This window comes from Bidens hawaiensis, unplaced genomic scaffold (assembly GCF_021521415.1).
Source record: "Bidens hawaiensis isolate Kalapana, Puna unplaced genomic scaffold, B.hawaiensis_p1.1 tig00013566_1, whole genome shotgun sequence".
Lineage (NCBI taxonomy): Eukaryota > Viridiplantae > Streptophyta > Magnoliopsida > Asterales > Asteraceae > Bidens > Bidens hawaiensis.
In genome coordinates this window covers 1-20,865 of record NW_027492150.1, presented here as the reverse complement: position 1 = coordinate 20,865, position 20,865 = coordinate 1, and the positions used below count along the sequence as shown (strand labels likewise).

Below are 20,865 nucleotides of genomic sequence, written 5' to 3'. Positions count from 1 at the left end.
CCACAAGAGCAAAACTCTTTGACGTTATACACGATGAGACGAAAACCCGGGTCGACTCAGGATTCGAACTGACAACCTTACATGAGGCCTAGCTCAAATCTTTTATTGTTATAATCTTAAAAAAGAAATGACACAGACGAGGATAAAATCCTGGTTTTCACCATAGAACACAAGTATAGACTTGATGTATATTAATTTTTGACAAGACTTTATTTTATATATTGTTTTTGTTATACTTTTCTATATATAGTTATGGCTTTTACTTTAATGAAAAGGGAAAATAATTAGTGGGAGGATGAGTAAGAGATTCCCAAAGGACAACCATGATATTATAATACGAGGAGGCACGTCCCTTTAGGCTTTTAGGTCATCAATCGTTGTTACCATTCTTCGGCTATAACATATTTTTAAAATGCCCATAACCTTACACATGTATGTTTTTATATAGACTCGACCTTACAATTATTGTTCAATACGGTTAGGTTAAATGTCTTTTCAAGCTTTTTTAATCACTTATCGATCATAGTCAATGCCTATCTATTACTACTAGAGCAACGGCACGTCATGTACAATAACCTGGAGGAGATCGATCGAAAAAGCTCGGGAATTTGGTTTCAATTTGCACTTGGGTAACAAAAGACACCTAAAGATCAAATAATCTTGAAAAACGTCTACAAATAGAAGACTTTCCTTAACAAAAATATGATTGAGTGAATTAGAAAAAAGAATAAAATTATATGCTATGTGCTAACTTTATTTTATTTTATTATTTTTTTAATTTTTTAATTTTAGTACTATGTTGTATTGCATGTTCTTAAAATGGTTAGCATATATTAATACAAGCCATGGTATGTCGAACGACTCAAACCGGTAGAAGCCGAAATGATACCATAAGATTACCAAACCTCAAAAATCTAACATGCAGAGGCGGACCTAGGCTTTGGAAATGGGGGGCGACCGCCCACCTTAAAATTTTTTTAGTGTTATTTGTATGTAAAAATCCCGATCGCCTCTCTTAAAATTAGTGTTAAGTCCCCGCGTTGCCCCCGTGAAATAATTTCTGGTCCGCCACTGCTAACATGTGGACCGGATCATAACAAATTTCAGGTAAAAACTACACAGGTATGCAAAGAACTTGTGTAAATAATAAAGTAAATAAACACATACTCACAACCTTATAATAAAACACATGCTCACAACTTGTAAAAAATAGAAATGGCACTATATAAAGTTGTGCTTGTGTGTTAACCAGTATTCAGAAACAAAATAAGATCTTTTGGAATGAAAATACGTCAAGTACAATAAACATAATTGATTGCAATCAAATTTCTTACCAAACTATTAAAATTTGCAAAAACAATGGTGATTCAAGATGAAATAGAATTGAAAAGCACCTCATATATAACTGATTACAAACAATTTCCATACCAAACTATCATAAATAACATAATAGCGGCGATCTCAACAAAACAATATTAAAAATTAAGCTGGCATCTTACAATTGATGAAACTGATAACAATAACAACTGGACATGAAACATAGATGAAGAACTAGTACTAATGTTCGGATTTGATTTGTTTAGATCGGTTATGCCTAATACAAAAACTGAAATACCTTAAGAAAATAAAAAAAAACAAAACAAGAACCGATCTAAATACAATTATCTTCAAATCAAATACCATGAGGATCTGAGTTTACCCATAATTTAAAAAATAGCATAAATAAATCTCATTATCACAAATTAATTTTTTTAATTAAATTTCCAACCAATACAAGTACTACCAACTAAACATCCCACTTAAAAAACCGACAACACAGCTAATAAATGACTTAAAAACTGAATTCTTAATTTCCATAAGTTTAATATATTAATAGTATCCAAGCATTAATTAAATAATAATGAAAAATTAAATGTCATTCAAATCCATTATATTCTTAAGTAAAATGTTATAATAGGCAACTAATTATTCAAATTAGCTATCGGCTAAATTCATTATAGCGATGTACACTTGTTTTTTGATCCGAAGAAAACCCTCATATTAGGCCAGTGCCCGTGAACACTTGTCTGAATATACGACAATGCGGTGAGATGAAACTGCTCAATTCAAGTATATATCCAACTGGTGAATGCTAAGTGTGTTCAAAGTCGGTCATATGGACTTTGGATATCTTAACCTTTCGGATAGTGGATTTTACAATCCGAATCCGAATCTGAATCCAAAATTTCGGATATCCGATCGAACAGTGAACTGAATATCCGAAATAAATATTAATTATAAAAGACTTTAACAAATTACTTTTAAAAACATTTTGGATATCCGAAATGTTCGAAAAATTGTCCGAAGTATCTAAAAATTATCCAAAAAATCCGAAAAATTATCCGAAATATCTAAAAACTATCTAAAATATCAAAAAATTATCTGAATTTTGTAAATAATATTTATTATTTAATAACTAGAAATATTTCGGATAAATTCGGATATCCAAATTTTCAGATATTCATATTCAGATTTTCGGATACAGATTCCGATTTTTTTGAACACTTCTATCATACTCGTTAGTCTCCCGTTCACCCCGATGCTGCTAAAACTATATGCGTTAAGTTGCTAACACACAAATCTTAATTAATATATTAACTGGTAACCGACATTACCATCACTCAATTACATTACTAGCAGTGATTAATTAGGTATTAAACCAATCAAATCAAATCAAATCCCATTTCATTTCATCTGGTGGGTCAGCACTCACCACCACCGTTTCAATCCCAAATTCCCAATTCTTTCATTATTATTATTATCATTATTATATGATCATAATTCATACCCACATAGTAAGTTACATAACATTTGGGTTACACGACACAACAACAACCCCTTCAAGATCTTCGCTTTTCTCCGCATAATTCGCAAAACCCATATCCAAAGTCACCATCTTTACCCATAAACACTCGTGGGTCTCAATCTTTTTTCATTATTACCCCAATTTGAGTACCAATTGGGTGAAATTAGGGTTTTGTTATTACAAATTTGGGGAAATTGAGTATGGTATTGATTTGGGGTTTGGTTATATTATGACCATGTCAGTTTTTTTAGGTCAAATTAGTTGGATAATGATGATGATTGATCAAATAATGTAGACACACATTTGGTTTCTGTTATAATTAGTTTTTGTCATGAGATTCTTTAGCCTTATGGGTAATTCATTCGGGTGCTCTGCATCCGGTGAACGCCTCGTTTCGGCTGCACGAGATGGTGATGTTCAAGAAGCTAAAGCTTTACTCGAATATAACCCGAGACTTGCTCGGTATTCCACTTTTGGTGTCCGCAATTCGCCTCTTCATTACTCTGCAGCTCAAGGTCACCATGAGGTATCATAAGTTGCATATTTCAAAAAATAAAAATAAAAAATATCAGTCATATGTTATAAAGATTTGGTGACATGTATAAAGTTTATATCTTTATGTTTTTTTTGTTGATGGTTGTTGGTGTTTGGTTTTAGATCGTTTCGCTTTTGATTGAATCTGGGGTTGATATTAATCTTAGAAACTATCGCGGGCAGGTTAGGATTTGATTTCTTTGATCATCATATGTTATAAAGATTTGGTAACACGTATAAAGTTTATATCTTTATGTTTCTTGTCGAACTGTTGAATAGACTGCTTTGATGCAAGCTTGTCAGTATGGGCACTGGGAGGTTGTTCTGACTTTGATTCTTTACAAAGCAAACGTACGTGTTTATCGTATTAATAGATTGTTAGGGGTAAATTGGAATAATAATATTTTTAGGCTAATGAAGGATTCTTGAATATAGATTCACAAACCTGATTATCTAAACGGAGGTACCGCATTGCATTTGGCTGCTCTTAACGGACATTCACGATGCATTCGGATCCTTCTGGCTGACTATATCCCTAGTGTTGCTAATTTTTATAATCTTGTTAACAAAAGATCCGAAATTGAAGAGTTTATCTCGGAGTTTGACGAAGGGTATGCTTTAAGAACTCCAAATGAGACAGCTTTTGACTTTCTTGGTGACGGGGTTGACTAATCTTGAAATGTTTTCGATGTATAGATCACTTTATGAAACGGTTAATAAACCTGCTGATGGTGGCGTGACGGCTCTTCATATGGCTGCGTTAAACGGTCATGTTGATACTGTACAGTTACTTGTTGATTTGGGGGCTTCTATAAATGAAGTTACCGTGGATGCCGGCACGACGATTGACTTGATCGGTAACTTATTTTGAGATTAGGTTAATATTAATTTTGTAGAGTTAATTGTGAAAAAGTTGTTGTCTTTAGGTGCTGGAAGTACACCCCTTCATTATGCTGCGTGTGGTGGAAATGCACAATGTTGTCAAGTACGTTTTGACTTTGACTTTTTCAACGCCTCAAGATCTTTGACTTTTGACTAATGCATCGATATGTGTTTTTTATGTCTTTTAGTATCTGATATCCAGGGGAGCGAGTTTAACTGCCGAAAATTCGAAAGGGTATGATTGTAATTTACCAAGTTCTGTTTTTTTTGGTGTTATTTTAACTTGTTGACTTACATTAAAAGGTGGACCCCGTTGGCGGTGGCTCGTTCTTGGAATAGAGACTGGCTTGAGGAAGTGTTGGTTGAACAACCGCAAGGCGAGGACCCGACTTCTTCTCCATACTTGTGTCTTCCTCTTATGAGTGTTGTTAGGATTGCTCGGTAATTTATCTTTTAAGTTTCTTAATTCTAAAGTCAACTTCGGATTTTGAGGTCAAAAGTCAACGTTGATTGTGTTTTCTGTTCTGTAATGTGTGTTTTTTTAATGTGCAGAGAGTGTGGATGGAGCGACGATTCGCTTTCAATATGTTCGGATCCTTGTGCTGTTTGTTTGGAAAACAAGTGTGCCATTGCTGCAGAAGGTATAACATAACGCGTACTTAAAATTAAATTCTTTCTGCTATAAGCTGAAAACAAGAGTTTGAAAACAATCAATTTTGAGGGGGCAACTATGGCCCGTTTAATTATGAAAGGAATGGGTCAAGCTGGTGGAACATGTTTAATGTCGCTTACAGTTGAATCTTTAATGCATAAGACATGCTAATCAGTTGAATCTTACAGTTGAATCTTTAATGGTTCAAGTTTCATCAAAACAATTTGATGAGATACAAACTATTTATAGCAAAAAACTAAAATTTATTTGGCAAAAGTGTTTTGGGATAATGCAGCTTAGTTTGGCCCGTTAGTAGGGCTGTAAACGAGCCGAGCCGAGCCGAACCATGGTGGGCTCTGGCTTGGCTCTCTTATCTTAACGGGCTGAAATGTTAACCTCGCGCTCGGCTAATCAAAAGCTTGAGCCTGCTCATTTAGTTTTATATTTTTACTCTTATTTATAAATGAGCCAAGCGAAAATTTTTATTATTAAGAGAATCTGTTATTATTATTATTATTAATAATAATAATAAAAGTCAAAAGCTTGAGCTTGCTCATTTATTTTTATATTTTACTCATATTAATAAATGAGCCAAGCGAAAATTTTTATTATTAATAGAATCTATTAATATTATTATTATTATCATTATTTTTATTTTATTAAAAAATGTCTTATGGCTTTAACTTGCACACACACATGCATATATAAATTTGGCCTTTAATTTAAACGAGTCAACGAGCTAGCTAACAAATGAGCCACTAGCTGAGCCAACCTTGGCTTCTGCTCGGCTCGGTTACACACCGAGTCATCACGGTTCAGCTCCTTTACAGACGAGCCAATTTCAAGCGAGCCACGAGCTTTTTAACAACCCTTTTTGCCCACATTTAACTTACTAGCATCCTTTTTTTGTGAATAAATCTTAACCTGAGTCAACTACATTAACAGGTTGTTTTCATGAATTCTGCACTCGTTGCGCGTTATACCTTTGCTCCACAAGCACCGCCTCAAACGCCTCGCAAGGGCCGCCAGGCTCCATCCCCTGCCCTCTTTGCCGCCAAGCGATCGTCTCGTTCAAGAAGCTTCCAGGCACCCGAGCACTACTCGGGATGCCCCGAACAAGCATACCGCTATCATTTTTCACATGCACTTCTTTAACCGAAGATCCAGATAACATTGCGCTTGATACAACCCCCTTATGCAAGCCCGAGTTCCCATCTCCGCTTAGATCCCTGAGCTGCCAAAAGTTCCCGTCGATGAAACTGAGCTCGAGTCTTTGCATGGGAGCGTCAGACACGAGCCCGTCTTTGTCTCGATCATCGGTTGATGGTGGTCGGTATTCAAGGTCGAGTTTTCGAAGGTGGAGGTCACATTCGGAAAGTAGAAGATCATGGTTATGTTCATTAAATCAGTCATTAGAAACTGGCTAATAATGGGATTGAAGAGTGAATGGAAAGGAAGAAATATTGATATTTGAATATATACCTTTTTTAAATCTTGGGTTTTTAATGATGTGTTGGGTCTTTTGGTATGGGATTTTGAGGGAAAAAAACAGAAATTTTAAGTTATTAGATTTTTGTTCTGATTTTAATGTTTTGTTATTGGTGGATTTATAATTGAAATTCACTTCTTTTGTGTTGGTTATTGATAACTGGTGACATGATTGAAATTGGTTTAACAAGTATATATTTCGTAACATTTTGAATTTATAATATATTGACTATGCTAAGTGACTTTTTTTTAAATTTATTTTAAATCTTAGCATACCGGGCAGACGACTTGTGAGTAGTTTTTGAAGCTTGGAATGTAGGGAGTTTGTTTTTTTTCCTAGGTTTTTTAATTAGCTTGGGCCCAGACTTGTTTATTAACATGCTTATATTTAGGCTTGGGATTGAGCTTATTTAAGTTTGCTTACGTTCAAGTTGTTAGTGAGCTAAACTCGACTAGTTAACAAGTGGCTTGACTCAATTACATGCGTTGTAGGTTTGATAGTTTTTTCTGTATGAAAAAAAAGGAAACTACATCTTTAATAGTTTTATAAATTAGTGTAGTTAGCTATAAGCTTGTTTAGGGTTTCACAACAAACTTTTAATTTGTATCAGTTGTTAAAACAATCATTTATGATCAAGAAACAAACATATGTATTAACAATCACTGCATGACAAACCATACAATAAAATATGATCCCAAGGCCAAAGAATATAAGCTCTTGATGGATCAAATCATCACTTATTTAAACTATTACATTTTGAAGAAATATATATCTTCATAGTTACGCATAATAGATCGATAAACCAAGTAATGCATAATGTCATCTTAGTTACGATATGGAAGTGAATATTTTGCGAAAGACGTCGAAAGATACAGCATATGACTGATAGTCCATGTCCATAACTTGTAACATTGATCATCATTCATCATATCCAATTTAATAATCCCTTGGGTGGTCGTTAAAACAAGAAAACAAGTTTCTCTGTCGTTTTCGGAGTTCTTGTAGAGCTCCATGTGCTGGTCTAACACGACACCTATGTTAAAGATAGATAAAGAAGTCGCTCTTTAGAATATAATCTAACACTGGGATAAAGATAACGCGTATGTGTCACTAAACATGGTTGCTATTGTAGTAAATAAACGAACAAATAGGCCGAAAAGTGTACTTTGTTTTTTGCTAGCGAATGCATTCAGTAGATTAGACTTCCTTGTTCTGAGAATAACCTGAAGATTAGAAGAATATTGAAGTTAGAAACCAAACATATGGTTAATACCAACACTTAGAAGTATAATAATTAAGTCAAATTATTATTTCTTGTAATATTATTAAAATTATCTTATTGTTTTGATTGCTCTGAGTAATAGGTACTTTCACTAACAATAATAAGAAGAAAAAAAATATTATTCTGTTTTTCAGTTTAAACCGAAAACTGAACCGAATTCGTATTTGGTTCAGTTTTTAATATGGATGGCAAATGTGACCCATGCGTTGTAATAAAATGTATATAATGGATCAGAATGGGTCAAACTAAGAAAAGAAAATGGTTGAAACGAGTCAAAACGGGTTGACATTTCTCGAGTTGTTTTTTTAATAGAACGAGAAAAACGGATGAAACTTTTTAGTACTTTTACTTTTTTAGTTTTTGATTTATATTTCGAGTTATGACTTTTTAATTATTTTTTTAAATTTTTGATGAGGGGTTTTTGAATGAGTCATAATGGGTTAACATTTCAGAAACCCCTACACAAAAAATCCAAAAAAAAATAATTAAAAAGTCATAACTCGAAATATAAATCATAAACTAAAAAGTTTTCTCCGTTTTTCTCGTTCCATAAAAAAAAACTCGAGAAATGTCAACCCGTTTTGACCCGTTTCATTCATTTCCTTGTTTTAATTTGACTCATTCTGACCCATTATATACATTTTATTACAACCCATTCAACCCAATGGATCACATTTGCCACCCCTAGTTTTTAACCACCTGAATTCGGTTATGTTCAGTATTCGGTTACGCCTGCAAAAAAAACCTTCAAACATAATAAATAAAAAAATACCACTATAAAAGTTAACCCTTATATAAAAGTTTATAAAATAAGTGAAATATTGCACCTTAGCTTCATGATTCAAGACTATAGACACTGATCTCATTATGCATCTACCTGTTAAACAAAGTCAGTACATAATATGATACATAGCGAAGAATCATTATAAAAAGAAGACGAAAACCGGATATTTGCTTACCATCTGATGTCTTGATCTTGAATTCAGCCCCCTTTCTTAGTATTAATCGACACCCGCTCAAAGTCGAACTTAAGATCAGTATTTTCTTCTATAGGCGTTACGGTAACTTTCGAGTTTAGCATATTCTTGCATCTTGATCTTGTTTTAAGTGCCGCAGCTCCTCGTAACGCTGAACAAACAACACAATATTTATTAATCAAACGAATAAACGTGTATTCCAAAATGTTAATGGTTGATAATAATGTGTCGATAACTACATGTTGAAGCTGCCGCGGTGAGAGTTAAGATGTCACTTGTGCTTGTTGAACACATGGCTGAGCTCATTGCAGTTTTGAGCTGCTGTTTATTTGCTCCCATTGCTTCTGCAGTTTTGGCACAGTGAGCGGCCACTAGAGCGGCTGCAGACACTACTGCTGCTTCCTTTGTGGCGGAATTTGAGTTCTTGGATGCTATGGCCGCTAGAGCGGCAGCAACACTAGCTACTGAGATTGCTGCATGGACTTCTGCCTTTTGTAGTCTATCGTTTTCTTTTTTCGTTCTTTTGATTTCTTTCCACCATTTCTTGATTGAGATATGTGATGATTTAAATGGAGTTATGTGCCATGATTGCTGGAGAAATTACTAGAGATTGCTAAGCAATACATGAAAGATTTTGTTTATGAACGATCGACATTCGATACTAGTACTTTTAGGTGGTTTTTGGAATATTTATTTTTAGAAAGTTCGTTATCCCTCAAAGCAAACTTTGCTTATCGGGGTAGCGAACTGTCTAGAAGTACAAGAAGTTTAAAAAACACCTAAAAGTACACATACTAATATACAAAAATTCTAATGTGAAATTAGATTGATTAAATTTTGTACCCATTTTTTCCGGAAACAGCTGTTGTAATTCAATTCCGGATGCATCGCTTGTTGCATTCGTATCCATGACTGCCCAAAGACGACGAAGACGCATGAGTTTTCATGTGGAATAGATTATAAAACAATAACTACTTAATAAGGAATAATTTTTTTATTCCTAGAAGCATTATTTCGGAAAAATAAACGGGATAGCCCGCCTACGGCCCGCGTTCCAACGGCCGTTTTGACTAGTAGCACGCTTGAAACGGATGCCCGTAGCCCAAGTTATGCCCATTTTCGTGCAGCCTCTTTTGAAGCGCGATCTTGGGCCTTCAGAAGCACCATGACCCGCTATTCTGCACTTGGGCCTACATCAACTAGAGACTTTGGTAACTATTTAATTTAACTTTACTGTTAATATAGAGACTTTGGTAACTATTTGGAACTTATCTAGCACGATTTAATCCTTAATCACGCTTGTTACTTCATAGGTTAATTAGATGCTACAAAAGAAAAGAAGTTTTTACCTTCACATCATTTTTCCATGGGGGTAAAGACTTTGTTGTGTCATTCTTTATGCTCCCCATTTTCTGCAAATTTATTTCCAAAGATCATTACATGTAACATTATTTTAAAACTAGTGTTAAACGTACCGTTAAATTAGTCGACATTGACCCGTCGTCAAAATTGTTAGTTGAGCATTCATGGAGAACAAGTGTTTGGCTTCGAAACTCAGCCGGTTGAAAAGCTTCTTTTACTGCGAAATCACACCATGTGCGTGATAACAGATCCATTGTCTCAGGATGCGCTTCAGAAAGTGTTGGCATATTATCACAATCCATTTACTAGCTAGTAAGTTTATTATATTAAGACCACTTAATTAAGTTCTTAGTAAACTAAAGAGAACAAGCTATATGTTTACAAGTTACGAATCTTCGATAAAATGATTTTTGTGTATATATACATACGTAATATATTCATGACATCTTTGCTTAATGAAGAATCTTCATTGCCAACATATGGTAAGAAGTGATCATGAGCATATAGCTTTATGCATATATTTTAAATAACTTATGTATAACAAAATAACAACATTTGTTCCCTTTCTACATCATTGTGTCAAGTTAAACACAGACACACATGCATACAAACAAACATACCATTACTAGAAAACTAGATATTTGCAACTTCAAATTCTGTTGCAAACACCTCCATAGGTAATTTAATTTTGCAACAATATATAGCGACAGAAGTTCCAGTCGCCAGTGGCACATATGACGGCCGTAGTCAGTCGGTAAACAGCCCTAAGTGAACATAACAAATATGTAAAAGATGCATGGCCTATAGATAATTGTAGTTTTAAAGTTTCATGTAAAAGCAACAGAAGAGTAACCAATGATACTTTTATTATAAAAAAAGTTGAAAGTTTTACAGTTATGTATTTATTTTACATGGATTGGTAATTCATAGGTTTTGAAACAGCAAATTTTATTATTGCAATACTTCTTTACCTTTTTTTTAGTTCTCTCCAAAAAAGAAACATAAATGAATCTTTTTAAAAGAAGAACCATTAATATACTTTATTTTTTAATGCTTTTTTCGTTTGTCTTAACTTTCAATACTAAACACACACACACACACACTTTATATATTTCATATGTTTCAAGTTATATATGGTAATGATTAAATAGGGGATAAAGCGTGCGTTGAGGAGGATGGCCAGAAGCAAAGAGAGGCAATTAAAGTTAAGCTTATGATTAAAAGAAACATACCCTTGTCCCACATAAATATTATATTTTTATATTAAATCATGACATATTATATACTTGTTACTTTAATATACATGAGCTTTTCTTTTTTAGGTTGAGTAACACTTTTTGTTCTTGATCTCATGTGGTTTTGATTAAAGGGGTAATCATTGAAACATGTGACCAATTTACCATTCATTATGTCTTTTGATAACTTGTGAGATGATAAACATTTTGGGTTAATGTTTTGCACCTTAAATCTTTATATTTAGAGTAATGTGTATGCAACTTTACAAGGCAAGTTATGAGACTTTATATTTAGATGATAAACATTTTGAATCACCTCTCATGTATTGGGCCTAAGGTTTTACGAAGTAGTATAAAATTGGGTAAATCCCTCCCTCAAAGCCAGTGGGCTGGGTACTGCCATCAAATGTGTGAATGCCCTTGACAAGGTATGTAAGCCCCACATAGGTTGGTGAAGAACAAAGCATTCCTTATAATTATTACTAGGATGCGTTTTGCTTGAGCGAGCAAATAGTCGGGTGAAATCAAAACCCTGAGTTTCTAGGTGACTTGCTGAGCTCCTTTATAGAGGACAAAACGTACAATATCTTGGCACAATTTACTGTTGAATATTACAAGATATTTTAATCCATATGATCAAGACAAAGATTAAAGAATATGTTATGTTCATTAGTTTAAGTGATTAGAGTGTGTTTATGATAAATTAATTGTACGTGATGACTACCATATTTCAGAATTAATAGACACTATTAATTTATTTTATTTTACTTAAAATAGAAGTATATTTTCTCTTGAACAGTGTACCAAGAAGAAAATTTTGACTATAAAAATTTAAATACGTTTCATGTCTTTGGTGAACTTTAATAATGTACCGTTTGTCCTTCTACATAATACAATATATTATATTATTTCACATCCAGCGTACATGTAAATGAAAAGAAAAGTGAAAACTTGAATAGGATTCATGAATCATGAGCCTAAGGGTCGTTTGGTTTGCAGAATTACTTTGGAAGGAACTGAAATCTTAGATTTAATTCCAATCAAAATTAGAAATGTGTTTGGTTGGTAAATTCATAAATGGACTGAAGAAACACTAACCGAACCCCGGGCAGATTACTGGTAACATGGGGGTTAGATAGATGTTTCCCACGAGGGGTTAGACCCTGAGAAGATGGTTCTTCTGATAACCTGCAAAACAGACACCGTGAGCTTGTCACTGAGAAGGGGGGGGTTCCTCCTTGTGACCACCCTCCGGCGTGAGAATCAGACTAGATTGCTCTTTAAATATAAGTGTATATTAAGAGATTGCTAGAGCAGATATCAGGTATAATATGATGATACAAGATAAGATGAGATGGTCATACCATTTGGGGTATTTATAGCCGAAGGTAGGTTTCCAAGGAGGTATGGCCGGCTGCAACAGTGTTCCTGTTCCACCAACAGTGGCCTACGCACGTGCCCTGCTGGTAGTTGGTGGGTAGGCAGCGGCTGATAGTGACCAGGCCTGCTGTGTACTATTCCTTTTCCACCAACTGGCCGGCTACGCACGTGGTATGGTAGTAGTTGGTGAGTAGGCAGCGGCTAATAGTGACACAGTACAGGAGCATGCTGCTCGCCATACTGTGTCAGTAAGCTGTCGTCTCTTTAGTCAGATCTTTTTCCCATACCTCGTCAGGTACAGTACAGAAGATCTTCCTGTATCGTACGGACTGGCTTATTTGGGCGGGAGTATTCCCCCTCCCGCCCTTGTGCGGGATTGTTCCCGGCTTTGCTCATTCCTTCAGGTGACACTGAGTGATTGAGAGCTAAGTGCCTTGTGCGTGTAGCTTTGCTGCGCGGGTGGCCTTCCCTGATGGCTTGTATCCGAGGCTGCGGGGACAGGCGGAGTCCTTCACCATTGGGAGGCATTTCCTGCGGGACCAGCTTGCGTACTGCGCGTAAGGACGTCACGTCTCTGAGCATGGTTGGTCCTGCGGATCCAGTTGGTTTCTGCGCAGACGTTCCTCTTCAAGGTGAGTCTTGCGGGTCCAACTGGGCTCTGCTGGGACCTACCTCTTCAAGTCCCCCCAGTCCAATGTTCTTCTCATGAGTGTTTAATAAAGTGAGGTGAACTTTTGGACTTAAGCAAAGGGTTTTTGAAAAGGGTTTTTTAAGGTTTTCCATGGGGATTCCTCCCGCGGAAGTCCTTGTCACTTGCAGAAATTCCCGAGTTTCCTGCTTGGTCTTTGGGTATGATGCGGGCAGGTCTGTAACCTCCTCGCAAGTCAGGAGCGTTGAGTCCCACTTGTGTGGATTCTCCATGAGGTTTTGGTAGTTTTGAACATAGTGATCAATTATGTTAAAACCACCAATTCCATCCTGGAGCTTCAAACAACGTAGTTCTCGACGTTCCCGCTATGCGGGGATTTTATTTCCGTTTCCGCAAGCATTGCCCAGAAGATCCTTCTTGGTTTCAATTCCCAGCGGAGCGCTAGGTATGTGAAGGGTTTTGCCTTAACACTGTACCTGCGCTCGTCTTACGGTTACTTTACTTCCAAGGTATTCCTGGCGTCAATTCCCTGCGGGTGCTAGGTATGTGAAGGGTTTTGCCTTTACACTGTACCCGCACCCGTCTTATAGTTACTTGGTTGCCGAGGTACTTGGCTTCAATTCCCTGCGGGTGCTAGGTATGTGAAGGGTTTTGCCTTAACACTGTACTCGCATCCGTCTTACGGTTACTTGTTCGCCAAGGTTTTCTTGGCTTCAATTCCCTGCGGGTGTTAGGTATGTGAAGGGTTTTGCCTTAACACTGTACCCGCATCCGTCTTACGGTTACTTGTTCGCCAAGGTTTTCTTGGCTTCAATTCCCTGCGGGTGCTAGGTATGTGAAGGGTTTTGCCTTTACACTGTACCCGCATCCGTCTTACGGTTACTTGTTTGCCAAGGTTTTCTTGGCTTCAATTCCCTGCGGGTGCTAGGTATGTGAAGGGTTTTGCCTTTACACTGTACCCGCATCCGTCTTACGGTTACTTGTTCGCCAAGGTTTTCTTGGCTTCAATTCCCTGCGGGTGCTAGGTATGTGAAGGGTTTTGCCTTTACACTGTACCCGCATCCGTCTTACGGTTACTTGTTTGCCAAGGTAAGGGGTATTTTCCCGCCTACCTTTTGATCTTTTTGAATTTTGAATTTTGAAATTCGAAGAGTTGGTGGAAAGAAGAACAGTCCAAAACTCTGAAACGTCGTGCGACGGTTTCTTCTGACTGTGTCAGATCGTGCAGGAAGTTATGATGACGTGACAGTACATGGTCATTCCAGACGCTTTTTCAGGCGCGTGGGCGCGATTTTTCGGGCGCGTGGCCGCGAAATTAATGGTATGCGTCCTGTCAACAGCTGTTGCCCAAGCTTGCTTTTTGCCACGTGTCATAGTTTCATTCGCACATTTCGTTTTCTCTCTCTTCCGCATTAATTTCATCGCATTAATTGCGATTAGTATATAAAGGGGTAGAGGGCTCTTTGTAATCCACACTTTCACTCTTCTCTTCATCTTTTAAGCGATTTCCGGCGAATACTCCCCTTTTCAGGCAAGCATTCTCTCGAAATCGCTTTCTTCTTTCCTTCACAAGATGTCGTCTCGTGATGTTGAATCTGCAGCCGATGACAAGAGTACTGCTGGCGAGTGCCAGTGTGCTCTGCCTGGCGATCTGTACCGGTATGTTGTCAGGAAGTTCATGCTCGAGTCTCTCGAGCCTGAGTTTCCTGAACCCCATCAGACTGTGTACGATGCCCCCAGAGGCAAGATCGGGGTTTAAGCTGCATTCTTTGTCTATGGGAATCTTAGGTTCCCATTGACAAAGTTTGTTTACCGTGCTCCTTGAGAGGCACGGTGTTCATTTGAACGAGTTGCACCCCGTGGCGATCGCCAAGATTCGCCACTTCGAGTGGGTGTGCCGGATTTTGGGCGTTGAGCCCTATGTTGACCGCCTGATGACCTTCTATACTTGGAGGTGCATCCAAGGGTGGTACACATTGACAACCCGGATTAAGGGTTTAAAAGATCTGCGCGACCGAGCGCAGTCTTCGCTCGTGGAAGCGGGAGTTCTTCTTCATATCCGCTCGCGCCATCCCCATTGCCATGAGATTCAAGAACGGGCAAGCTCTCCCAAGCCTTCACGCCTCAGCTACCAGGAGGCGGAATGGTTTTCGAAGATATCTAGGGTCCAATCTCCGGTTTAACCGGTTTGCGGAGTCCGGGATGGTGATGCTGGGGATGAGCCGAGTGTGGAAGGCTGCTGATGCGCAAAAAATCCCAATCGTCCTCGAATACGGTTCGAACTCTGTTCCTTATGGTATGCTTTCTTTCTTTTTGTTGATTTTGAATTTCTTCTAACTTCTTTCCTGTTTATTTCAGAGGGGAATGACTTGCAGTCGCTCCTAAACCCGCGGGAGGCTGATGGTCCCGCCCGGATGGGTACTCGCGCTCTAGACGAGAACGAGTTGCCCATCCTAGAACAAACGGCGGATCGGTTCGTGGAGGTCTATCCGCTAGGCCATGAGATCCTTAGCGCCCGTCGGCCAGGTAAGGCGCATATTCGACCCTGTACCCCTCAATGCTGAAACCTCTGCTGGAATTCCTCTAATCGTATGTTCTGATGAGGAATCCGCAGATGGTCCTCCGTTGGTGCGGAAGAAGAAGGCTGCCGGCGGGAAGGGGAAGGAGAAAGTGGCCTCCACAGCCGATCCAGCGCCTCGGTCTGACTCGGAGACCGAGAGCGAAGAGGTGGCGGGGAAATCCCGGTGGTGATAAGACCACGGCTCCAGAGGTTACGACTGTCACCTCCGGAGAGGCAAAGAAGACGACGGTGACCGGCGCAAAGAGGCCGGCTCCATCGGGTCCGTCCCCGCCTCTCCCGTACCTTTAGGCTCAAGAAAACCCGTAAGTACAACTTTTCCTTTAGCTTTTATCTTCATAGTTTATATCGTTAACACTTTCCTTCTTTGTGCAGGCGTGGGATGTTGACGCATTCCAGGGTGGAGTGCAGAGTAGTACTTCTCCGCCAATGACGGTAGGCTCGGTCAAAGCCTACCTGAGGCGACGACCCAGGCGCCTGCGCCTGCTTCCGCTGGTCCAGTTGCTCACTCCCTTTGAGCCGACTGTTCCAGCTGAGATGACGTCACCGCCTGCTGTGAGTGCGATTTTTACAGCATCCTTCACTGAGCCGGCGGTAACTTTTGCTGCGGATACCGTGGCGGCGACCGCGGCGGCTGCTACCATGCCCCCGCCATCGGCAACGACGGCCGATCCATCAGGTACGCATGGGGCTTCTCGCCAATCTCTGCCACCTTCCCATCTGCCTGACCTCTTGGATGGATTTCCTTTGGGTTCAGGTGATGGGTTCGGCGGCTATCGGCCTGTAATTGACCCTACAGGTGCGTAGGGTTCTTTTGGCCCATTTTATATATATATTTTCTTTATCATCTTTTCCTAACCTGCTTTGTGTTTTTTGCAGTGTCAGATTCCAATGAAGTGTATGTTCCACGCTGGAACATTCGCCGAGGAACAACCCTTCGCACCCCCGTGGAGTGCGTGGAGTGGGCTCGTCACGCTGCTCCCCATGGGGTGCGGTTGGGGGGAAGCCATGGCTAGCTACAGGAGGGTAGGCTTAGCAATGAGCTTCGGGTTCTCCTGGCCCGGATGCAGCCGCGCGTCGAGCTGCTTTGTCGTGAAAACGACAAGTTGAAAGCAGCTCGCGCTAAAGAAGTAGCTCAGGCGCGGGCTGTCCGGGAGGGAGAACCAAAGGCTTTCCGCATTGGCTGCGGAAAAGGAGAAGGCCTTCAAGGCCCTCGAGGTTGAAGTTCAGGCTCGACTTGAGGCCCCGTTCCAAGGCTGCCCAAGCTGTTAATGAACAGCTTCGGCTGGCTAAGGAAACTGCAAGGAACGCAACCGAGAGGGCCACCAAGGCTGAAGCTGTTGCTGAGCCTCTGCGTGTGGAGAATGAAGAACTTAAAGCCAAATTAGAGGCTCTCCAGCAGGCTCATGATGCCTTGGCGATGGAAGACGCCAAAAAGCTCCAAGAAATCCTGGACCAGAGGGGGGTGCTTGACCATGCTGAGCGTAAGCTGAAGGGCGTCGAAGAGGCTGCGGCTAAAGAAGTGTTGCTTGCCAACCTCAACAAGAGTGAAGCCGATCGCGCCCGAAACGAAGCTCAAGCTGCCCTCCAAGAAGCCCTGGTTGCCAAGGAATGGCTTCTTCGAGAAGCGTTGTCTCAGGTATGTTTTTCTTGTCTTTACGCTTTTCTTTGTAAATAAAAAAGGTTTTGACACTTGTATATTTTCTTGTAGGTTGTGCATCGGGTCTTTGCTGAGACCTCTTACGATGATGCTATGAGCGCAGCCCTCAACGCTTCTCACGAGGATGGGGAAAAGGTCGGCTTCCTGCTTGGTCTAGGGTTCGTTGAGAAAGGCGTCCCGCCATCCAACTTCCCTTTGTACAATGTTGATACTGAAGCTGTTTACGACCAAGCAGTGAATCAGTACGCCGCCTTCCCGCATCCGGTGGTGGAGAAGGTGAATGAAGTTGCTGCTGCTGATGATGGGCTAGCTATCCTTAAGGCTTTCCTTAAACTGCCACGCTCTACTGACGGTGCTGGTCCAAGTGGAAGTGGCCCTGAAGCCTGATCCTGAAGATCCCTTCCCACTGCTAGGATAGACTTAGCTTGTATAGATTTATCTTCTTGTAGGCGGGTAGTTACCCGGCCATTCTTGTAATGAATCATTGTGGAATATAAATCTCTTTGCGGGTAAGACCGCTACTTTCGTTGGGTTCCTTGCTTTGTAAACGTTGTATGACTTGCATACTTTAGTTTAAATTAGCAATTTTCCAAGTGTTTAGAATAAGTTAACCTTTGAACGTGGTAGATAGGTGTGAAGTTTTGCTTCCTCTTCCGTGATTGTGCGGGTAGGGACCGTCACTTGCACGTAGTAGGATGGCTAAACTTTACCATCTGACCTGCGTGTAGGTTTTCCTTATCTTTTGAGGATAAGTTAACCTTTGAACGTGGTAGATAGGTGTGAAGTTTTGCTTCCTCTTCCGTGATTGTGCGGGTAGGACCGTCACTTGCACGTAGTAGGATGGCTAAACTTTACCATCTGACCTGCGTGTAGGTTTTCCTTATCTTTTGAGGATAAGTTAACCTTTGAACGTGGTAGATAGGTGTGAAGTTTTGCTTCCTCTTCCGTGATTGTGCGGGTAGGACCGTCACTTGCATGTAGTAGGATGGCTAAACTTTACCATCTGACCTGCGTGTAGGTTTTCCTCATCCTTTTGTTTAGAAATTCTGTTTTGAACCGTTCGACGCGACGGTTGTCAATAGGTTAGTGTTCAGTTCCCTTTTTCATGATTCATGCGGATAGACCCGGCACTTTCATTTAATGGGACTGAACTTTTCCCCTTCGACTGACCTGCGTGAAGGTTTGTCGTTTTTTTGGGTTTATGCGGGTTTTGCCGCCTTCCCCACGCAACGACTTCACGTAATTATGCGGTGAAAACCGGCATATCCGTGTTGAATAAATTAACCGTTCGACGCGCGGTTGTCAATAGGTTAGTGTTCAGTTCCCTTTTTCATGATTCATGCGGATAGACCGGCACTTTCATTTAATGGGGCTGAACTTTCCCCTTCGATTGACCCTGCGTGAAGGTTTGTCGTTTTTTGGGTTTATGCGGTTTTGCCGCCTTCCCCATGCAACGATTTTTCACGTAATTATGCGGTGAAAACCGGCATATCCGTGTTGATAGTTCATAAAAATGTAAAATCATCAGCGTCAATGTTTTAAGGAGAATCGTTTCCATTAGAAGTGGCTCATGGCCTTTTCTTTACAAATTTGGAATTGATTTACATGCAAACTGTGTAAATGAGCTCCCTTCCATGTTGTTGGGATGGGAGTGCCATCGAGCCGATACGCACCTGGTTCGGGATCTCGTTCTTTACGCAGCATGTAGTCTCCATATTGAAGCTGGAATTTTATTCGCGTTTTCCCCAGCTGGGGTTCTACACGCATCAGCCTGCTCAGCGTTCATTGCGCCACGAGGTGCGCGAGCGTCCCATCTCTGACGATATGCCTCGACCATGTCCTTTACGTCTATGCATTCTTCGGTGTTGTGGCCTTTTGTCCTGTGAAATTCACAGTATTTGCTCCGATCAGCATTGTGGGCGATGTCGGATTATTTGAGGCTTTGGCCATGGGAGCTCCTCGGTGGCGAATATCTCGGTGACGCTTTTGGTGAGCGGCGTCCATCTGGAGTTCTTGTTGGACTGTATGTTATCCCTTCCGCCTAACCGATGCTGCAAGCCGGATGAGGTGTCAAAGTTTACCCTTGACTGCCAAATGCCTAGCTTCCGCTTTTTTGTTTAATCGGGCGGTAAGGACGTTGTCTTCCCTTGTTTTCTGGGTGTAGAGGTTTGTGCTCTGTGGGAGATCTCTACCCAGTTGCTTCTCCGTTTCCGCAAAGCGTTTAGCTGCTGTCATGATGGCATCCCATGTGGATGGCATGCCATCTTTACCGTTAAGGTGCGGATGAGCTCTGGGTCGTTCGCGCCCTGAATAAAGGCAGCGCGAACAAGATCTTCGCTAATGTTACCCAGACTTAGCTTCTTCGAGTTGAAGCGAGTGATGAAGTCCAGCAAAGATTCATCTTTTTCTCGAATGCACTTGAGGATTGTCCATTGCTCCTCGATATACTTTCTTTGCTGGCTAAAGTGTTGGCTAAACTTCTGTTGGAAGTCAGCCCAGTCGTAGATGTGGTTGACCGGTAGACGATCGAACCAACGCTCTAGCAGCCCCCACAAGCGTCATTTGGAACATGTAACACCACGTAGGTTCCGTCCAACTACTGACGGTTGCCCCCCGCTATGAACCTGTTCAAATGATCGTCTGGATCAGATATACCATCATATGTGCCTATGCTGGACATTTGTTTGGCACTTTTAGGGGCGATTGCTTCCGCAATGTCCCTTGCAAATTTGGACGTTCCCCAGCATTTGCAACGTTTGGTCTGAATGTTTTGGAGAAGTCTCGTGGACTTCCTCCTGTGCTTTTTGGTTTGAAGGCTTGTCCAAAATGCCTTCTCGGTTGGGAATCCGTTTCCTTACGCTTCCTTTTTTGCCCTATGGCGAGGGTTCGCGTCGGAGTCGGATTCCTCCGAGTCATCGAAGTAATCTTCGAATTCGTCAGCCTGTTGGACGGAACGCAAGCGTTCGTCCAACTCAGCCTGAATTCCCTCTGACGCGCCTCCGCCCATGCCTTAACTTCGTCGAGTCTTTGGCGGGGGAGTCTTGTTCGTTTCTCTAACTGGGTATCGGTGATTCCCAGTGAGCGATTATTTACTGCACTTGCCCCAGCTTGGGTAACTGGGGTAGTGTTCGTAAAATTTACTTCACTTGCCCCGGCTTGGGTAGCCGGGGTAGTGTTTTGTAAAAACTGTGTTGCCGGTATTCCCCCCAGTAGCTGGGGTTGTGGTTACCGGAGTTTCTTTAACCATCTTAGAAGTTTGAAAAAACTGGAGAAGAATAAAGTTCTAGCTTTATGCACGGATGGCGCCAATGAAGAAACACTAACCGAACCCCGGGCAGAT

At 40.4% G+C, this 20,865-nt stretch overlaps 1 protein-coding gene and 1 pseudogene across 2 annotated transcripts; one reads left to right on the top strand and one right to left on the bottom strand.

Moving 5' to 3' along the window:
• Positions 1-2,878: 2,878 nt before the first annotated feature.
• LOC143544410 (E3 ubiquitin-protein ligase XBAT32-like) lies at positions 2,879-6,567 on the top strand. Its single transcript, XM_077036525.1, has 10 exons — positions 2,879-3,371; positions 3,503-3,562; positions 3,659-3,730; positions 3,815-3,990; positions 4,076-4,236; positions 4,306-4,364; positions 4,450-4,496; positions 4,565-4,702; positions 4,814-4,902; positions 5,859-6,567. The coding sequence occupies exons 1-10, from the start codon at positions 3,177-3,179 to the stop codon at positions 6,338-6,340; spliced, it is 1,479 nt and encodes a 492-aa protein (XP_076892640.1). The 5' UTR covers positions 2,879-3,176; the 3' UTR covers positions 6,341-6,567.
• A 534-nt stretch (positions 6,568-7,101) lies between these two features.
• LOC143544426 (VAN3-binding protein-like) lies at positions 7,102-10,325 on the bottom strand (annotated as a pseudogene). Its single transcript, XR_013137252.1, has 7 exons — positions 10,137-10,325; positions 10,011-10,073; positions 8,971-9,252; positions 8,644-8,909; positions 8,512-8,561; positions 7,568-7,625; positions 7,102-7,435 (listed from the first exon to the last, which is right to left on the bottom strand). The product of XR_013137252.1 is annotated as a VAN3-binding protein-like (transcript).
• Positions 10,326-20,865: the final 10,540 nt, after the last annotated feature.

Coding starts and splice junctions, on each gene's coding strand:
- LOC143544410 (XM_077036525.1), top strand. CDS start 3,177: ATGAGATTCTTTAGCCTTATGGGTAATTCATTCGGGTGCTCTGCATCC. Junction 3,731..3,814: donor TGATTCTTTACAAAGCAAAC/GTACGTGTTTAT, acceptor TCTTGAATATAG/ATTCACAAACCTGATTATCT. Junction 3,991..4,075: donor ATCTCGGAGTTTGACGAAGG/GTATGCTTTAAG, acceptor TTCGATGTATAG/ATCACTTTATGAAACGGTTA.